Source organism: Rhipicephalus sanguineus, chromosome 1 (assembly GCF_013339695.2).
Source record: "Rhipicephalus sanguineus isolate Rsan-2018 chromosome 1, BIME_Rsan_1.4, whole genome shotgun sequence".
In the NCBI taxonomy this organism is placed as follows: domain Eukaryota; kingdom Metazoa; phylum Arthropoda; class Arachnida; order Ixodida; family Ixodidae; genus Rhipicephalus; species Rhipicephalus sanguineus.
In genome coordinates, this window is record NC_051176.1 from 199,300,642 (window position 1) to 199,320,712 (window position 20,071).

Sequence of the window (20,071 nt, forward strand, 5' to 3'; positions counted from 1 at the left end):
CCAAAACCGTACATCTAACAGAGCCACAAGTAGCCACAAGAAATCGCTAGCCGGCACCTCCGTAAAGCGACCACGGAGCCGTCTTGCTGATCATTCTGAGCGAGTCACTTCACGCTTGGCGTCACATGTTTTCTGTGATCGAGTTCTTATTATGGCGTGGTGTGTGTTCACAAGGGGCTATCCCTTCTGGCCACTTTAGTGCGGTTGAGCGTGGAGCCATGTGGAGTGGCTGTGGGTGTTTTGAGGAGGATACATATAGTCCGTAGCTTCGGTCCTGTTGCAGTTCGTACTCTTTGCAGATAAAGATATGCCTTTAGAAACTCACATCGTTTATGCTATTGAACTACGCAGAGGAAAATATGATGCAGTCTGTGACTCTGTGTTGCCCTGTCCACATGAAGAAGCGAGAGCCTTGTCACAGTCGCCGAGACGTAGGAGCACTGTACTACTACGTTGATGCTGCCCTGAAGCAACACGATTGTCAAAGCATTGAAGCCGCGCTGAAACATGATTGACATGCCCGGTAAACCGATTTACATAAGCGCTGCATGACTGATGTTGAAGTCATCGTATCTATTCATATTTAGACTCCGGTTTCACTGCTTCATTTCAAGGAAAAAATATTTTGTGTGTATCAGCCAATAAGTGGCTTCCGTGGAGCACTACTGAAGAGTTACAGTTGCTTAATGACGTGATAGGGATTGTTCTACGACAACGTAGTAGTGTTTATTTAGCAATGCCAAGAAAATGTCGAGTTGTATCAGTAACGGATGTAATACCTCTGACATTGATTTAGCTTAAGTACACTGCAGCATAACACAAAATTTATCCCTTGAAGGATAATTATTCCGTTGCCATTGTAATTGGTTGCCATCCACAGGTGGATCGAGAAAAAGCAATGTGATCGCAAAAACTTGAAGGCATGGTTCACTCAGTTTGCTCACAACATAGGTACTACATATTTTACTTTGTATGTGCATCATGCCATGATACAGTTATGTCAAGGCAGCTGATTCTGTTTACTAATTTTCTAGAATCGGTTTTCACTGCTTTTCAATACTTGCATTCCCGTGCGCATGTATAAGATGCATGCTTTCATGCGAAAAAGGAATAAAACCAATCACAAGTAAGCACTGTACTTTCTTCTTTCTCAAGGTTTTTCCCTGTAGCACAACCAGCGAAAGGACATAGGAAGGGATAAGAAACACTCACTTTGGCTTTTCTGTGCCTATGTACAGCAACAACAAAAAAATGTCAGACACGACATGCCAGAAAGCTTGCATTTCTATGCTGAGCAGCTTATCATTCATTGTTGTAGTCTAAACTGTCTTATCTTAATCATGTCTTACTGGCTAGCCAAAGTAAGCTTGCTCTTTGACATTGTTGGTGACAATATGGTGACATCATTGTCACATGAAGTATTTGCTGAGAAGCTTTGCAGACTTCTGGATATTCTACACGCATTTCTGAAGGTGGCAGGTTCTATTTAACTTTAGTGTGATCCGCGTACCGCATGTGTAATGTAGCACATGATTGCGATATTTAGGAAAGCTTAATTGGGTGTCATGAAATGAAAAATTTAGAACTGTTTCTTTTAACTTGATCGTTATGCTTGCAGGAGCAGAACTTGTCACGATGCCATTGACATCAGGAGACTCTGGTGACATCCACATATGTGGCAAGTGCCGTGCCACCTTTTCGAACATTGAAAGTTTTCTGGCACACAGGCAACAGGAAGAAGCATCCCATAACGCAGAACCTGTTCTTCCTGCGACCTCCCAACACAGTTCAACAAGAAATGTGACGAAAAACTTCATACAGTTCCACTCCCACCTGGTGAGAAGGCATTGCAGTTCTTTAGTGCATCATTGAGCAATTCCCTGTGTGCCTTTTGCAGGATTTTGTTGCATGGCAAAAAAAAAAATAATAAGTTTGGCATGCACTGGTGTTTTTGATGTGACACTCGTGCCAAGTGCATGTGAACTCGTGCAGCTGATGACCAGAAGCAGAGACTGTTTTGCATGTATGCATAACAAGATCCTCTCTTAAGTGCCTTAGCACAGCCAGATGCTGCTAATGCAGTTGTGTCTACATATAAACTGCCACTGAAGCTGGACAACTACTTGAACATTTTGATTCAAATAATTTTATTTGTTGCAAATTAGTTTGCAGAAACCCATGGGGTGATTGAAAGTTGGTGAAAGAAAAAATTACGAGCCATCTGACTGTTACATGAAGCTACATATTGGTTTCTAAGGAAAAAAAAAGAAAGTTTCGTAGCTGCAGGAAAATTCATCCTAGTGCAGGGTTCAAACTTGGGACTAACACTTCTGTAGCATGCCCTCTTTACCATCTAAGCTCATCACAACGACTGCGGATCACGGAGTGAGGCCAAATTAACCTCCAAATTAACAGCTCTTGGAATGCCACATTAGGGGTGGTCGGCTGCCATTATCGTCGAAAACCTGCGTGGCCATAACCCTGCACATTAAACAAAGACATGACAGGTCCGACTGAGTATAGATATCGGACAGACTTGGTGTCCCCCTTAGAGGATTAAGAATGGACCCCCCCCCCCCCCCGTGCACATGGCTATGCCTATACCTTACAACATTTACGTTAAAGATGGTGGAAAATACTTCATATGGGCTTGTTCTATCTGAGAACTCTTGTGCCACTTGTGGGTATCAAGAACACAAATGACTGAATGATGTAGCAGAAACTCAGAAGTAGGGAATTAAGGCTTCTTTGGTGCAAAACTAGATTATTTTTGTCAATTGCATCTATGCAAGCCTGCAGCATGCAAAAAGTGGCCACAGTGTCGCTTCTCATATTATGCCTATTTCTGTGCTAATTTAAAGATAATATAATAATATCCGGGGTTTTACTGTCCGATTTAAAAATATTATCATAAAGGAAACATCATGCTTGCTTGTGCCAAGTATTTCATCTGTATCATTTCAGCACATGGTCTGATAACATGTCATTTCCTTTAAGAGGGCTGATGCTGCTATAGATTTTTTATGTATTAGAAAGCTGGTGGTTCCTATGCGGTTGCTCTACTGTTTCTTGAGTAAATTTTTAGGATAAAATGTGCAGCCACTGGTTTCTACAGTGGATAAATACTGGTAGGTGGAAATGATAAGCTGTTCTTAGTACCATTATCATATAAATACAGTGCTGATCTTTTCGCTATGATGCATGCCTGAAAAACCTTATGGAAGAGTGTTACTGTTTTGTCATTACAGCAGCTCATCTGTGGGCTGTGTAAATGAGGTTAAAGTTCTGCATTGCAGTGGTTGCACAGAGGTGACCTTGTTGATGCAGTTTTTCATATGCAGCACAGGAGTACTACAAGCTCCTGGTGAATAGGGCTGTGCGGGGGTGCAGGAGTTAGCTATAGTGTTTGGTATGTGTAGAAAGCTAGAAGGCATGTCATAAAGGAGACAACAATGCCCTTCCTGCCCCTGTCCCGCCCTCATAGACTGTTCATAGTACAGTATCATGACATCAGACAATCATCATATGAAATCTACAAGCAGTAAGGAGAAGAACAGCATGTAGGAAATAAACCATTTTCTTTAATTTAATTGTTGATGTAATCTTGTTATTCTTAATATAGAAAAGGGAGAATAAAAGTGTAAGGAAGGAATTTTTTTTTGTGCTTGTTATGGGATGTGAAGCAAATTTCCATCATGAAACAAATGATCATCTAAAGGTACTAGTGGTTAATAAAAGAATCACAGCTTACATCAACAGTATTACCTTATCTCCATAATTATTACTAAGAATCAATACTGGTGCATTCATTTGGAATTGCTGTCACTCTGTCGAGAAATATTATGTGACACATATCTAATAATCTCGTATGACCATACGAGATTATTGGATGCATATGTGTCATATGAGATTTTTTGCTGGGGCAGTGTCACTACTTTACTTACACAGTAACTTTTTAATCAAGTACATACCAGATACCATGACAACCAAGACACAAGAGAGCTTTTGAATCATCAGTTGTCACCAATGTGACATTTGTAGTCATTTAAGCATTTATTCACGTTTTGCTTTTTGAATAACTACAGTGAATGAGTTTCAGATGGGGAATCTGTTTGCTTGTCCATTTCTGACAGAGTGAAGTTTTCCCTCCTTTCTATCCTAGCTTGATGGTGCTAATCCTCACATTTGACAGGCAAGCCTGTTTAAACAACCAGGCTGTTAAAAGTTCTATTCATTACTACTTCAATAATAGAAACATTTGTGGAAAAGGGATGTACACATGTGCCAAAATGTCAACTGCTGTGTTGTGGGTGGCAGTCCCGGCGCAGCAGCAGTCGAGGAAGACCGGCGATGACCGACGCGGCCGGCAGGGACGCCGACCTGCCACAACACGCGGTTTGGCGCGAAGCGCCAAAGAAGAACGAAACGTCCGCACTCAGCGAGTACTCTTCACACACTGCCTTTATTTACACGTCGCCTGTTGAAACATGAATGCCAGAGCGGCGCCCCCTGGCATTCTCACAGAACAATTGCGAAACCGAGACTGGTGAATACACATCACGAACAATTGTGAAACCAAAACTGGTGAATACAATCACAATACAACATCAACATATGCTTTATTTTTAATTGCCAACTGTACGCTTTCTTCTATTACTCCAACATATATGTATGAAGTCGACAGACCCAATGAAAATGATTGGGAAACTATTTCTAAAACCTGCTAAGTTAATGTATAGATGAGGTTACATTTGCAATGGTACTTGTATATTTATTAAAGTTATATGGAAATGAAAGTGGTAGAATAGACTAACTTTGATGGTGATTATGGCAATGATATTATGAGCATCCCTTTTGGAATGGAGTGTTGGCACTTGCTACACGCTTTTTGTTTTCATTTTATAATATAATGTTTCCTTCATTATGTGTTATCCCTTCTTTTGTACTGGCAAGCTTTCAACTCTCTCTTTGCAGTCTGCAGTGCAGCTCTGCATACACACCTATTGGTGAATACTAGATGCTGTGATATTCAAACAAAGCATGCTCAGAGGTTTCTGTACCTTTCCCATATACTTGGCATGGTTCATTTCCCTTGAAAATGTTTCTCCTCTCACCTCCCATATTTAGATACCTTGATCTGGCTTCACACAGCTGGGTACTTCATTTTGAGTCATCATAAAACATCTTTATCATTTCACTCTTTTGTAGCCGCCGCGGTGGTACAGTGGTTACGGTGCTCGGCTGCTGATGTGAAAGTCGCGGGTTCAGTCCCAGCCACGGTGTCACATTTCGATGGTGGCAAAATGCTTGAGACCCGTGTACTGTTACTGTGCAGTTTCAATGCACGTCAAAGAACCCCAGGTGGTCGAAATTTCCAGAGCCCTGCACTACAGCATGCCTCATAATCATATTGAGGTTTTAGCATGTAAAACCCTGTAATTATTATATTATTAAATTTCGCTAGTTGCCTTTTTGATAGCATTCTATGACTGGCATCCCCTTCATCATGCCTATTCATTATATTGCCTCTTCAGTCCTTACTTATTGTTTAGCAAAGTCTTCTTGGTTCCTGTGTAAAACTTTTCAGTGATACTTAATTGATTATTTTATTTAGTTTGTTTTCTCCATTGTTGATCATGGTAGAGGTTGCCCTACCACTACATTGTCTCGTTTCTTGTATGAGGGACCATCACACAACTTGCCTGCCTCTAGCTTCCTTTCCATGCTTATTAACATTATGTATTGCATAAAGAAGAGTGTTGATAATTGGTAATCCTGGTAGAGAACCCTCTGGATACCTTCTTTTGCCTTAGTAGTTAGTCTTTCCCATGAACTGTAATATTTTAAATGTATTTTTCACTGACCTTATTTTGTCTTCATCCAGGATGTTCCACTAAATCTCTCTGCTCTCTATTTTTGTCGTTCAATGTGTCATAAATTCCCAGAAAAGGTTACATATACTGGCTCATTCTTTTCCTGGCTATTTTTGTATTACTATATGATTACACACATTATTGTTTTTGCAGTCGATTTTAGCCTAACTCACAGCCTCTGCATGAGGCATGCAGTGCTGTAACAACTAAGATCGTTTCTCTTCTCATCTCCTTGGGCATTATGTGCTGCCTACAACAGAAGTTTGCGCGATGTGGGCTCCATGGCAAATGGGCATTTATGCTCTGTTTATGCATGATGCTTCTAAATTAACGAATAACTGTGTAGGTTGCAAAAACTACTACATGTCAAAACTTCTAATTAGTGGGTATTTTCCAGGGCTAAGGGGGACTTGAGCTGTCTCGCGAATTCTCTGTCCCATGAACTTTTGTTGCTGGACATGTATTATGTGCAACATAACACTGGAAGTGTAATCTGGCACCACTCGCAGCCTTGTTGGTGAATGTATAACATCCTCTAAGCCATAGGAATAATGTAGTGGGGAATCAAAGGAATAGGCTTCAGGCCAGAAAAGCCCTCACATGCTACATTAAAGCATTAAGGCTGCCAGGGTCAAGACCCCCGTTGTGCATTGAGCAAGAAGAATCAGGAAATCGGTAAAATGTCATGTGGGTGTCCGTATATTATTTAAGCAGCTTGAGTGTCATTAACATGTTTATTAGCCAGTTTTAGCTATAAAATAAATGAATTACCTATACTGCTGTTCTTATTTGCATTAAAAGATCCATTTCACATTAAGATCTTCTCATTTCTTCATTTGCTTTCTGGTAAGGTCCCTCTCAAGAACAAGAATTGTCTTACTAGCTTGGGCGGTATTATTTCAGGACATCCAGCAAAACCAGCCACGCGGCTCACAGCCCTGCCAACATGAAAGTTGCAATGAACCAGCCGAGGGGGCATTGGAGCTCCATGCTGCTGCAACTCATGGACCACATAACTTGAGGTAATGCCTAAGTGATCATGCATTGTGGCAGTGTAATGCACTTACAAAAAATTAGAAACTCTTCATTGTTAAATGGGTCATAAACCACCCCTCAGGCGTGATGAAAAAATATATCCTGCGGATAGCAGACACTGATATGAACAGTTCAGCCAAATCTTGCAGTCGTGAGTTGCAAGGAGAGCTTAAAAGCGTATGACATATCCCTGTAACTCACAGATTCCATAAATTTTCGCAGCAATTGATTCGTGAGGCACTTAATTCCGATACTGAGGTCATTCGATGATTACTTGGGAAGGTGGTTCAGGGCATGTTAAAGCAACTTGGAGTGGCTAAGCATAATGCTGAATTTTGATAGCATGGCATTTATCGGCCATACTATCAAATGGTGAAGCATTGCACGAATTGTTTCACTGTGAGACAGACGGGGTGTTGGACTGGTGGGCCCCATGCCTTCGTTGTGAAATAAAAATGCAAAAAGTGTCTCAGTGCACTAGCTTCCACACAGAAAATTCCTAAGGGTGCTCTATTCATTCTGTCGATGCATGTGTCCATAGCAAAATGGCTACAGTATCAGGCTTCTTTGTTAAGAAGTTCGGTGTTCAAATTCAGTAACACTTGTATTGAATTTTTGTAGTTTTTGTTGTTTTTTCAGCTTGATTTTTTTACATTGGGGCCCCTGCTATCATAGACAAACAACTCATACACGCTTTTCTTGTGCTTTTTGCACGTAATGGAGCTTCTAATTCTTTGGCAATAGTAAGGACTGCTCCACTACTTTTGCTCGGTCCTTCACCACACTTGACAAAATGAACGCTTGGACAGCGAGAGCACAGTACTAGATCTGTTGAACTCCATGATAACTCAAAATGCATGGAAATTGGCGTGTAACACTTTGAAAAATGGGTAAAATGTAGCAATTATTGCATTCAATTTCATCATGTTTTTCTTTTTTTTTTTTTTTTGCAAGTCCCATTCTGCGTGTGAAATTTTGGCTGCTTACGCATTATAAGTAAAAATGTTTTGCCAGTACTCTAACTGCCTGGACCAGCTTACTTATGAAAAAGAGAAGTTTTTAACAGGGATGTCGGACAGCTTTTGGGTCATTTTCAGCATGTCCACACCACTTGGCATGTTTGCTGACGTGGCATAAGTGACGCCACTCAATGTCAATCATCAATGACGTGACCAAATCGGTGGCCTAATGTTTCTTCCACATGTTCGGCAAATAAGTTCTATGCAATCCACAGGGTGGAGGAAGTTTCATGTAAAGAAAAATTGCTTTCCAAATGGCTGACATCGCGCCATGAAGGGACCCATTTTGGTGCATCCTCAAAAAGCAACATTTGCTGTGAAAAATTCATCCTAGGTGAGGGGATTGAACGGAGGGCTATTGGGGACTCTGAAGTGGGTTCCTTCATAGCATTATATGGCAGTTGTCAGTCAGGGCTCTGTGGCTATGACATTCTGCTGCCGAGCAGGAGGCCACAGGTTCAATTCCTGGATGCTGCAGCAGCTGCACTCAATGGGGTGGATGATGAAAGCATGGAAGTACCATGCTTTGAATGTGCGTAAGGAACCTCATGTGGTTGAAATTCATCCTGAGTGATTGAAAGGGGCTGCTTTGTAACATTATGCTTCAAACAGATGGATGCCATTTTGTTCTGATATGCTATGAGCTGTGGACATCAGTACCTTTCTAAATCAGGTGAAGCAGGTAACCTGGGGTATCATTAAGTACCGGCACAGGGCTGAGATCATCATGCTAAAGCCAGTCTAAACATCAAGAATATGGCACTTGTACATCAGGTTGTCATATTCAGTTCAAGCGTCGTACCACATTCTCCGAACTTATCACACAGAGGCAGTCACACTTGTCCTTGATTTCTTGCTTAAACCTCCTCCTTCTTTTCCTTTTTTTTCCGCTTTATACTGTTCTTGGATTACATTTGTTCTGGTTTAATCTTCCTTTTTCTTCTAGTGTGGTCTTCTGCTTTAAAATGGCAGTAACATGTCATCTCTTCTGTATTTACAAACTATAATAGTTAAACATAAAAAGGTATAACGCATATCACACTTGAGCACCAGGCTCTTTTGACAGCTATATCGTAGTATTAAGGGTGCAGTATTTGTGCTTCAAAACAGCAGCAAAAAAAGAAACCCTCGAAACAAAAAGTATGTAAGAATGTTAAATGGAAATGTGTCTTTAACTAAAAAAGAAGTAAACATTTCAGGGCAGTATGGAATGAGAAAACAAGGTAGATGCTGTGTTTGGTGATTGAGTAATTATGACACTTCACACTAGCTCAGCATGCATTTGGAGCAGACAGCATAGATAGGGCATTAAGCAGGCACACATTTATTGCATCAGGGTCATTTCTTCACTTCTTGCACCCTAATAATAATTTGTCGAGTTGTGCAGGTTTAGTTCCGCATATACTAGTGGCACTTTTCCAGGGTGCTCTGTGTGTGTGTACTCTCCCTTTTGTCTGTTGTCGTCGTCGCGCCTTATGCTTCAAATACACTTTTCCAGTTGCACATACCCAATGGCACACATCTAGGCATCCAAGTTTGCATAGAAATGGTTAGAAAGTGACATACCAAAAAGTTTGTGAAGTTTCCAAACAGTGCTAACTTCCTAAAAGATGGCCATGACATGTCTACTCCCATTACTTGTTGCTATCTGAAGCCTACACTGGGCTGAAAGCCCCTGAAAGGATATCTGTTCAAAGAAAGGAAGAGGAGGATGAAGGAAGACTTCAAGGAAAATAATAGTGCAGTACAGATTATATCTTCCTGATATGGCTGGTGTTGACTGTACATAATAGCATCTGTCATAATTGTTTCATTTTTTGTACACTAACATGTCTAACATACATGACACAGCGGCCCACTATACTTGGCAGTGCTTGCAATCAGCTTTCTGTCTTTTTTTTCTTGCTACAGCCTCTTGTTGCATGTTTACTATACATAACAGTTTCATTTACTTTGTGACAGCATTGCTTTACCCCCATAATTTGTTACATTGCTTACAAACAGCATTTCTTTCACTATTTGTCCAAATAGGAAAGTAGGGACCATTGTTAGGAGTAGTGTATCGCACATAGCCAAGCCCATTCGGAGGAGCACCTTCCAAGATTGAGTCTTGCAGGTGATCACAAGACTGAGACATGCCCAGTGATTCCACTCCTGCGCCAACTGCGCCAAAGTGCGCCAAATTGTATTTACTGCGTCATCCTGATAATATCGACGAAAATTGCGCCAAACTGCGCCAAAGTCTCGGGTTTGGGGGCGTCTATCACCGGCAATCGCACGGCCGGCGCGTCAGAACATGTGCAGCTTGAGCTTGGGGCTGCCAAAGTCACAACCATGGACCAAGAATTATTCCGCTGAATAAATAGCGCTCGCGCGTACGTCCCGAATAAGCCATGAAGCCATGCACTGTGCCGACGCAGCGTCTGTTCTGCAAGTCGGCTCGACAGCAAAACGCGCTCTCCGCAGAGGCTCGTGACGTCTAGGCCATTCGGTAGCGAGAAAGTGCGACGGCGATTCATCGGCGGACGTCGTCTGTTCTAGAAACGCTGCTGATAGCTCGTTTCAAGCGTCGTACGGCACGTAAGGAAAGCAATGTTCAGTTATAACTACATGTGTGCTGCTAAAATGTATGTCACTTCTGTTTCCGGACATCGCGGAATGAAATCTGGGATCGCTAGCAGTATATATATATGGAACAATATCGAATTTTTCTTGCTTCGCGTTTATGGAAGAGCACGCGAACGGTGGAAACGCGTTCACACTTTTCCTCAGATATAAGTTATCCATGGATCTTCATTCGGAAGAGCTTTTTCGTAATTGATTATACCAGCGCGTCCGAGTTTAATCACTCTGCGGTAGATACCCCCTGAAAGGCCCTGCCCTTTCGAGCTCACGTGCTAGGGTTCCAATTCGAATTTTTTGCTTGATTTTAAAAATGTCATCTCATCAATAAAAACATATATCCTGGTAGGAGCAGCCGCAAATACGCAGCTGTCAGTAGCGGGCCCGTCGCTGACGGCCCACAGTGAAGCGGCTACCCCATGTTGCACGTACGCCCATCGCTTTCGGTGGTTGATAGCTGACGGGTAAAAAAACTCAGTTTCGCTTAAGGGCGAAGCAATGAATGCGATACCAACAAATTGTACTGTTAAACGAAGTAAGGCTAGTAGCTAACTCTTTTGGATTCGATCTCGCGTAACTCAACAAAACACTGGTTTAAGGGAATATGGCCGCTGCAGGAACCGAAGCGTTTTCTTGCTCTGAGTTCTTTAAACACGAAGTAAGCGTTGAGAGCACAGCAAGTTTACGAGCCGTTTCCTGATGCCTCGAGATGGCGCGCGCGCAAGCGACTGCGCCCTTCGAACGATGCCGTCCCCTCGCCCGCCCCCGCTCCCCTGGCGTCCTGTCATGCTCCTTACGAAAGACGGGCGGGGCGTTTCCTCTCTGTTTGAGGAGCCATCGACGGCAGGCCCGCACGCGGGAAGCTGTTATCTCATGCGCTGTCCGTGCGACGGAGACAGACGGCCGGCTAGCTTAATCTCCGTTTCAGCCGCGTTCGTCGCCAGCGCTCGCGAGCTTTTACCCGCGGCTAGAATGCGCGTGGCGATGTTAATAATTTGGTCTTTATACAGAAAATTACGGCAATGGCGACGGCAAAAATCCGTGGAGAGCGTCCATATAATTGTTATCACAATAAACATTTTAAAAAAGTTGAGGAGCCACTTCACTCTGTGAAGTGGATGATAAGCGAAGCTGTTTCGCGCATGGCAAGGAGGTGACATGGTGGAGGACAGTTTGGTATGTAAGGCCAGGTTGTTAACGTTCAATACACAATAATAATGCGAAAGCCTCAGATGCTTTATCAAACACGAAAACTGACCATCGGCGGCGTCAATCAATTGATGCAAAAGTAATCATCATGTGTTGGCGTCATCATCACGTCATAGATCGTCAAAACTTGTGACGTCATCATGGCGACATATATCGTGATGTCACGTGATGACGCCATCACGACATCGTCGCTTTACACTGCTTCCGTAATCGGTGCGCCGATCATGGAGCTAGCGCAAAACCAGGTGAGGTGCAGAAAGCTTGTAGAGAGGGAGGGGGAGAATCAATCCGTCGATCGAGAAGAAAAATAACCTGGCTTTCGCCTTGGAGTTTTCTTAGGGGAATGCATTAGGGACAGTGTGGCTCTTTGGCATTGATGCACTGCTGTACATCACGGCGTTTGTCTACAATGTCTGCTGATAACCACATAGATGTATTTAGAGTGTTATTTCATAAAGTGCAATTTTATTGACCTGGTATTCTGTTTATTTGCTAATGTCGAAAATAATCGCCGAAGAGGTTAATTCAGAACACTCAACTGCATGAGCCCTTATTTTTTCATTAGCGAGTGAAGTATGAGTTCTCCTGTGATGATTTTTCCATGAGATTTGCAATGAATCGAAATACTTCTAGCCTTCATAAGAGCCCCATCGTAATATTCCGGTGCTTGAATGTTATTGCAATATGCTTCTTTAGTGCACTCCAGGATGTAAAATTCGCTGCTCCAGAGTGCTCCCAGATGCAAAATTATCTGCTCCAAAGTGCTCCAAAACGGAAGTTTTGCTGCTCCGAAAATTGCTCCAAATCAGATGTCCTCGGTAGCATCACTGCATGCCCTGATAGGCCGCCCCGTGATTGCCTTCAGGTGCATTGTTGCCCCTATATTTCAAACTGCTGAGCACTTCCTTGCCATGCCAGATGTTCTGCAGGTCTAATAATATTATGATGGTACGCGTTTAGCGTTGAGTCCGTGAGGCGTTTAATAAATAAATAGCACAGGTTCAGCGACCAGCAGTCCGAAATGGAGCAAGCACGAGCACCAACAACCGTCCTCGTCTTCGTCTTTCACTGGCGCCCCTGTTTGCGCCCTATCCATTCTACAAATCACTCCCCCGCAGAAAAGGAGCCATCCTGGCGACTTAAGGAACAGGGACGACTGGTGGGTCGTAATGCGGCTTCAGTCGGTCGACGTGAACAATCTCACGGCCACGGCGGCGCCGGTCTGCGGATGGTTGAACGGGCTCGACAACATAGTTGACGGGAGAGGCTTGACTTAGGACGCGGTAGGGGCCTTCATACTTCTGCAGTAGCTTTGTGGAAAGGCCAGGAGCAGAGGAGGGAACGCGAAGCCACACCAATGTTCCAGGTGAATATGACTGGGGAGGCAGGTTTGCGTCATGGAGGTCCTTTTGGCGTGCTTGGTCTTGTGCGGTTAAGGAACGTGCGAGCTGCCTGCATTCCTCGGCGTAGGTGGCGACTTCAGATAGAGTTGTGGACTCTGAAGCGTCCGGGCGGTACAGAAGAATGGTGTCCATAAATGAGGAAGGTTCGCGGCCGTAAAGAAGAAAGAAGGGAGAAAATCCTGTCGTAGACTGAGTAGCGCTATTGTAAGCGTAAGTAACAAAGGGTAGTATGCGGTCCCAGTTGGTGTGGTCAGCGGAGACGTACATGGACAGCATGTCGCCTAGTGTGCGGTTAAAGCGCTCAGTCATTCCGTTGGTTTGTGGATGGTAGGCGCTGGTTGTCCGGTGCACAACGTTGCATTCACGGAGGAGGGCTTGTACGGCATCAGAGAGGAACGTGCGTCCGCGGTCGCTGAGTAGCTCGCGAGGCGCGCCGTGGCGAAGAACAAGTTGGTGAAGTATGAATAAGCTGACTTCACGTGATGTGGCCTCTGGCAGCGCGGCAGTCTCAGCATAGCGTGTCAGATGATCGATAGCGACGATCACCCAGCGGTTTCCGTCTGGTGTGTACGGAAGGGGGCCGTACAAATCAATTCCGATGCGATCAAAAGGCCGGGAGGGACAAGGCAACGGCTGGAGCGGTCCAGTGACTATACGTGGGGGGCTCTTCCGGCGCTGACACTTGGAGCATGAACGCACGTATTGGCGGACGAAGCGGTACATGCCACGCCAGTAGTACCGCAGCCGGAGGCGTGCATAGGTTTTGATTACACCAGCGTGGCCGCATTGGGGATCCGCGTGAAAGGAGGCACAGATATCGGCACGGAGATGGCGAGGAATCACTAACAACCACTTGCGACCATCAGATAGATAGTTGCGGCGGTATAGGAGCCCATCGCGGATGGTGAAATGTCGAGCTGTGCGCCGCAGCGAGCGAGTGGCGGTACGTGGTGAGGGCTTAGATAGGAACTCCATTAAAGAGACGATCCAAGGATCCTGACGCTGCTCAGAAGGCATGTCAGCGTGTGTAAGGGCCGCAGAATCGTAGCTGGAAACAGACCCGTTGCCACAGTCATGGGGAAGGGGAGAGCGAGAAAGAGCGTCGGCATCTGAATGTCTACGGCCTGACCTGTAGACGACGCGGATGTCGTATTCTTGGAGACGTAATGCCCATCGAGCTAGACGACCAGATGGATCTTTCAGTGAAGATAACCAGCAGAGGGCGTGGTGATCAGTCACGACATCAAATGGGCGGCCATATACGTAAGGTCTAAATTTTGTAATTGCCCAAACGATGGCTAGACATTCTTTCTCCGTGACCGAATAATTTTCTTCAGCTCTGGTGAGAGTGCGACTTGCGTAAGAAACAACGTACTCGTCGAAGCCAGACTTGCGTTGAGCAAGAATAGCGCCAAGGCCGACTCCACTGGCGTCCGTGTGGATCTCGGTAGGGGCGTCTGGGTCAAAGTGACGGAGAATCGGTGGCGATGTCAGTAGATGACGTAATTTTGCGAATGCGGCGTCGCAAGCGGAAGACCATGCCATGACACCTTGGCTGTCAGCAAGTAGGCGTGTTAAAGGGGCCATTATGGATGCGAAATCACGAACGAATCGTCGAAAATATGAGCATAGGCCTATGAAGCTCCGGAGTTCTTTCAGGGTCGACGGCTTGGGAAACTCGGCGACAGCGCGGAGCTTTGCAGGGTCGGGTAGAATGCCGTCCTTGCTGACAACATGTCCCAAGATGGTGAGCTTCCTGGCGGCGAAGTGACACTTCTTCATATTGAGTTGTAGACCAGCCTGTGTGAGGCATTCCAGGACACTTGCGAGGCGCAGAAGATGGGTGTCGAAGTCCTTGGAAAAAACTACGACGTCGTCCAGATAACAAAGGCACGTGTTCCACTTGAGACCTCGAAGGATGTTGTCCATAAGACGCTCGAAGGTGGCGGGGGCGTTGCAAAGGCCAAATGGCATCACGTTGAACTCGTACAGGCCGTCAGGAGTTACGAACGCAGTTTTTGGGCGGTCAGCTTCATCCATAGGTACCTGCCAGTACCCCGATCGAAGGTCCAGTGAAGAAAAGAACTCCGCGCCTTGCAAACAGTCGAGCGCGTCATCGATTCTGGGGAGCGGATAGACATCTTTGCGTGTGATCTTGTTAAGGCGCCTATAATCAACACAGAATCGGATGCTACCGTCCTTCTTTTTCACAAGTACCACCGGGGAGGCCCAAGGACTGTGGGACGGCTGTATAACGCCACGACTAAGCATATCAGTCACCTGGTCATCAATAACTCGGCGTTCAGCGTGAGAGACCCGGTATGGACGCTGACGCAGGGGTGCATGGCTCCCGGTGTCTATATGATGGACGATGGCAGACGTTCGACCCAAACTGGTTTGCTTGTAGTCGAAAGACGTCCGAAAGCGGTCGAGAAGCTTCAAGAGTTGGGTGCGTTGAACAATAGGGAGGTCCGAATCAATTGATGGAAGGAAAGCGTCTAGGGAAGATGTGTTGGACGTGGTAACGAGATCAACGCTGGCGACCTGGAGGCTTGTTGTGCGATCGAGCAGTTGGCTAGCGCAAACAGAATCAATCTCCTCAAGACGCCCTATACATTCTCCGCGGAATACTGTGGCTGCGACCGAAAGCAGGTTCGTGACATAAATGCTTGAGCAGGAGTCTTCGATCGTGACAAGAGCAAAGGGGAGAATGAACTTCTTACGAGAAGTGAATGCTCCTGACGGTGTGAACATGGCGCTAGAGAAAGCATAGTCGCAGGAGATCGGTACCCGAACAGAAGACATAGGTGGGATGTCCGTGTCCGCGGCGACGACGACACGAGGAAAAGATGACTTGCCAGAATCGATGTCGGAGATCGCTGATAATTCTAGTTCGGCACGGGCACAGTCAACAATGGCATTATGTGTGGAAAGGAAGTCCCAGCCCAATATAACGTCGTGCGTGCAGTGTGGAAAGACAACGAATTCGACGACATACAAAACATCCTGAATGAGGAGCCGAGCCGTGCACGTCACGGAAGGTTGTATGGGATGTGCGGTTGCCGTACGGAGAGAAAGACCAGAAAGCGGAATCGTAATTTTTTTTAACTTGCGGCACATTGCTTCGCTCAACACAGACACAGCAGCTCCCGTATCGACTAAGGCCTGCACGGCAACACCTTCAATGAAGACAGTTATTTCGTTAGCAGGTTGAGAACGAGGTCTTGTAAATTTCGACAGCGGCGCAGTTCTTGCCTCCGGAAATGCGATGGTCAGTTTTCCGGTTGGACGGGCGAGGGGCGACGAATCATTGGCGAAAGCGAACGTCGGCGCGGGGACGGCGATCGACGGGAGTGGAAAGCTCGGCGGTTGGATGAAGAGGTGTCCGAAGTGGCGTGGGAGGGCATCGGCTGTGGTGGCTCTGGACGGACGTAGCTGTAACTTGCATCAACGGTACCTGGACGGGCAACGCGGCGGCGGCAGAAACGCTCGACATGGCCGGGTAGACAACAGTAGTAACATATTGGTCGGTTGTCCGTTGTGCGCCAAGGATTATGAGGAGGGGTGACAGGACGGCGATAAAGTGGAACGGGCGGGCCTGCCGGCGTCTGCGTTGAGTAGAATGCACTTGAGGAGTGAGCAGAGTCCGTGCCGTGTGGCAGCGCATGTGACTGCCTTCTCGCGACGTCAGCGTAGGTCAAGGGCGCGGATACAGGCGGCGGCTGGTGCGTAGGCGGAAGGGCTTCGGATACTTGCTCCTCAATGGTTTGTCGCAGCGACGAGGGGATCCCATGAGCATTGCCTGGGAGAAAGGGTGAAAGAGACAGTTGTCGTGCAACTTCTTCTCGGATGAACTGCTTGATTTGTTGCGTCAATACCGTCGGGTCCGGAGAGATGGCGCCAACGGTGAGTGCTGACGTACTGGTCGTGTCGAAGCTAGGACGGCGTGTGGAGATGCGCTGCTTTCGCAACTCGTCGTAGCTCTGGCAGTGCTGAATGACGTCCGTGACTGTTTGAGGGTTTTTGGCCACAAGCATGTGGAACGCATCGTCCTCGATGCCTTTCATGATATGCTTGACTTTGTCGGCCTCGGACATGGCAGGATTGAAGCGGCGGCAGAGGCCTACGACGTCCTCAATATAGGAAGTGAAACACTCTCCAGACAGTTGGGCGCGATCACGCAAGCGCTGCTCTGCGCGGAGCTTGCGCACTGTCGGTCGGCCGAATACGTCCGCGAAAGTCGCTTTGAAAGAGGACCAGGTGGTAATCTCGGCCTCATGGTTGTTAAACCAGAGTTCCGCGACTCCTCTCAGGTAGAACTGGACGCGGCCGAGTTTGTCGTTATCGTCCCACTTGTTGTTGACACTCACTCTTTCGTACGAAGAGAGCCAGTCTTCGACGTCCTGCTCATCAGTACCGCTGAAGATGACTGGGTCGCGCTCCCTTAGAATACCGGGACAGCGAGGAGCTGGGGGTGTGGCAGCATTCTGCTGTGCGACGTCGTCGGGCATGGTTGACAGGGAAGGTAGAGTCCGGTTACGGAGTTCCAGGGTGCAAAAGAGAACCAGCACTCTCCACCACTTGATGGTACGCGTTTAGCGTTGAGTCCGTGAGGCGTTTAATAAATAAATAGCACAGGTTCAGCGACCAGCAGTCCGAAATGGAGCAAGCACGAGCACCAACAACCGTCCTCGTCTTCGTCTTTCACTGGCGCCCCTGTTTGCGCCCTATCCATTCTACAATTATAAAGAAATAAAAACTCACAGAGTCCCTTATGCATTCGCCTAAGACGACTCGAAGGCGAAAGCCATCTTTTTTTTTCTTTTTCTTGAGTCGATGTATTGATCCTCCCCCTCCCACCTACGAAAACTTTCTGCACCTAACGTGGTTTCGCACTGCCTCCAGGATCAGAGGCATTGCAAGCTTTCTGCACCTCACCTGGTTTTGCACTGCCTCCGTGATCAGCTCACCGATCATGGAGGCAGTGCAAAGTGATGTTATGTGATGATGTCATCATGCGACATCACATTATGTGATGTCATGGTGACGTCATATGGTGACATCATCACGTGGTGATGATCTTTTGCATCACTTGTGTTGACGCCACCGATGCGAGACGCCCGGTCAATTTTCGCGTTTGATGAGGCATCTAAGGCTTTCACCTTTATAAAGTAAAATATTTTCTGAGTTCTTATACTGTATGTTTGCAATAATGCTGAAATTACGAGTGGACTAAGGCTTACTCTTTAAAATTGATGCTTGAAGGGATTATGGGACACTGTATGACAGCCCTGTCCTTCCTGCATACAGGGAAGCCAGCCCTGCTGCTGTTCCGCTGCCTGCCACATTGTCCGCAGATGTTCCTTGGACAGTACAGACCACAGTGGACAGTACTTGCATTGCCAGTGCTGCTGCCTCTGATGCTAATGCTGCAGTAGCTGTTGTGAGCACACCTCTTACTGGCCTGGCTGAAAGTATGTTATAACACTTTTGATTCATATAGTAGTGTTAGTTTAGCACTATCACTGCAGCATGCTTTCTTGAGGTCTTGTTTTACATGTGGAGTGAGCCACCAGTGGGCCATTTGGCATATCTTTCAGGTGCGCCGTGACCCACTGGTGGGTCACATGCCTATGCCTCTTTCATTTGCTCCAAAAAGATGACGCTGCCACCTTTGTGGCAGGCATTTGGCATGTTTATTTAAAATATGGAAAGCTATATTCCATCTTTTTCACGTGATCCTATGTTGAACTACCATGTGCTGGCCATCGGAAAATACAAGGAGTCAGTTCCTGTGATAGAAATATTTATTAGTTTGATAAAAGTTAAAATTTAGTAGAAACATTAACCATGTTTTATCATGAGCAAACATTGTTCATGCCGAGCCAATCTTATCAATGAAATGACTGCACTAGCCGCTGGCTCCTGTCCTAGGTGCTGGATGTTGTGGGTACAGGTGGGTGCTGAAGGCCGCTGCATCAGTTACAGGCCCATTGCTCGAGGTGGTTTGACCGCAGTCCAGAGCATCTGGCGGCAGCATTGACAGTGTACAGATGACATGACAGCAAGCCTTGGGTGGCCTTACTCATGCTGTGTGCGCTCAAACATTCTCAACAAGCTGCTGAAATTGTGCAAAAGAGTGGTCCTTCTTCCTAAGCAACAACCGCCTACTGACTACTCTTGTGTGCGAGGCGTGGACCCGGCTTAGTACTCTTGCCATCATTGTGTCTTCAGCTGCATTGCAGCATACTGCTGCATCATTTTCGTCTGAACTAAATCCTCCGTTGACGCTCCCTACAAACAAGAACTTAATTGAAGTGCATGTGGACGGTATTTTATTTATGGCACTAGTTGATACTGGAGCTCAGGTGTCCATAATGAGGGCTAATCTCTGTCGCTGACTGAAAAAAAGTCCTCATGCCTGCTACAACTAAAGCTGCATGCATTGCCAATGGTGGAACTGTTGCCGTCACAGGAAAGTGTATAGCTCGAATAATCATTGCTGGCCACCACGTTCCTGTCCTGTTTACAGTGCTCAACAATTGCGCTCACGACCTCATCTTTGGGATGGACTTACTAGCGACCCATTCTGCCCTGATCGACTGTTCTGCCGGTGCTCTTTGCCTGAAATTTCTTCTTCTTCTGGATACTCGCCCGGAACTCCCAAACAGCCTTTGTGCTACAAACTTTATCCGCATACCACCTAAAGCCCTAACATTCGTTGCATTGGCAACAACTTCGCCTGTGCTTGACAGTGACTATGTCGTCATGCCTATTCCTGATCTCCTCCTGGCGCATGACATTACTGTGCCACACTCCGTCATAACCGTAGCCACTAACCAGATATATCTCCTCGTTATCAAATTTCGGTGTCACGAATCAAGTAATACCTCGAGGCATCTCGCTCGCC

At 46.1% G+C, this 20,071-nt stretch overlaps 1 protein-coding gene across 1 annotated transcript; it reads left to right on the top strand.

The window, feature by feature from the left end:
• The first annotated feature begins 63 nt into the window (after window positions 1–63).
• On the top strand, window positions 64–18,772 carry LOC119381142 (uncharacterized). Its single transcript, XM_037649116.1, has 5 exons — window positions 64–523; window positions 1,619–1,836; window positions 6,777–6,895; window positions 18,472–18,635; window positions 18,762–18,772. Exons 1-5 carry the CDS (start codon window positions 508–510, stop codon window positions 18,770–18,772), a joined length of 528 nt encoding a protein of 175 aa, XP_037505044.1. The 5' UTR covers window positions 64–507.
• The last annotated feature ends 1,299 nt before the right edge of the window (window positions 18,773–20,071 follow it).

Bases quoted from the DNA above. Each gene is read 5' to 3' on its own strand.
- LOC119381142 (XM_037649116.1), top strand. The intron at 1,837-6,776 runs GTGAGAAGGCAT...GTATTATTTCAG, and splicing joins TACAGTTCCACTCCCACCTG to GACATCCAGCAAAACCAGCC. The intron at 6,896-18,471 runs GTAATGCCTAAG...TCCTGCATACAG, and splicing joins CATGGACCACATAACTTGAG to GGAAGCCAGCCCTGCTGCTG.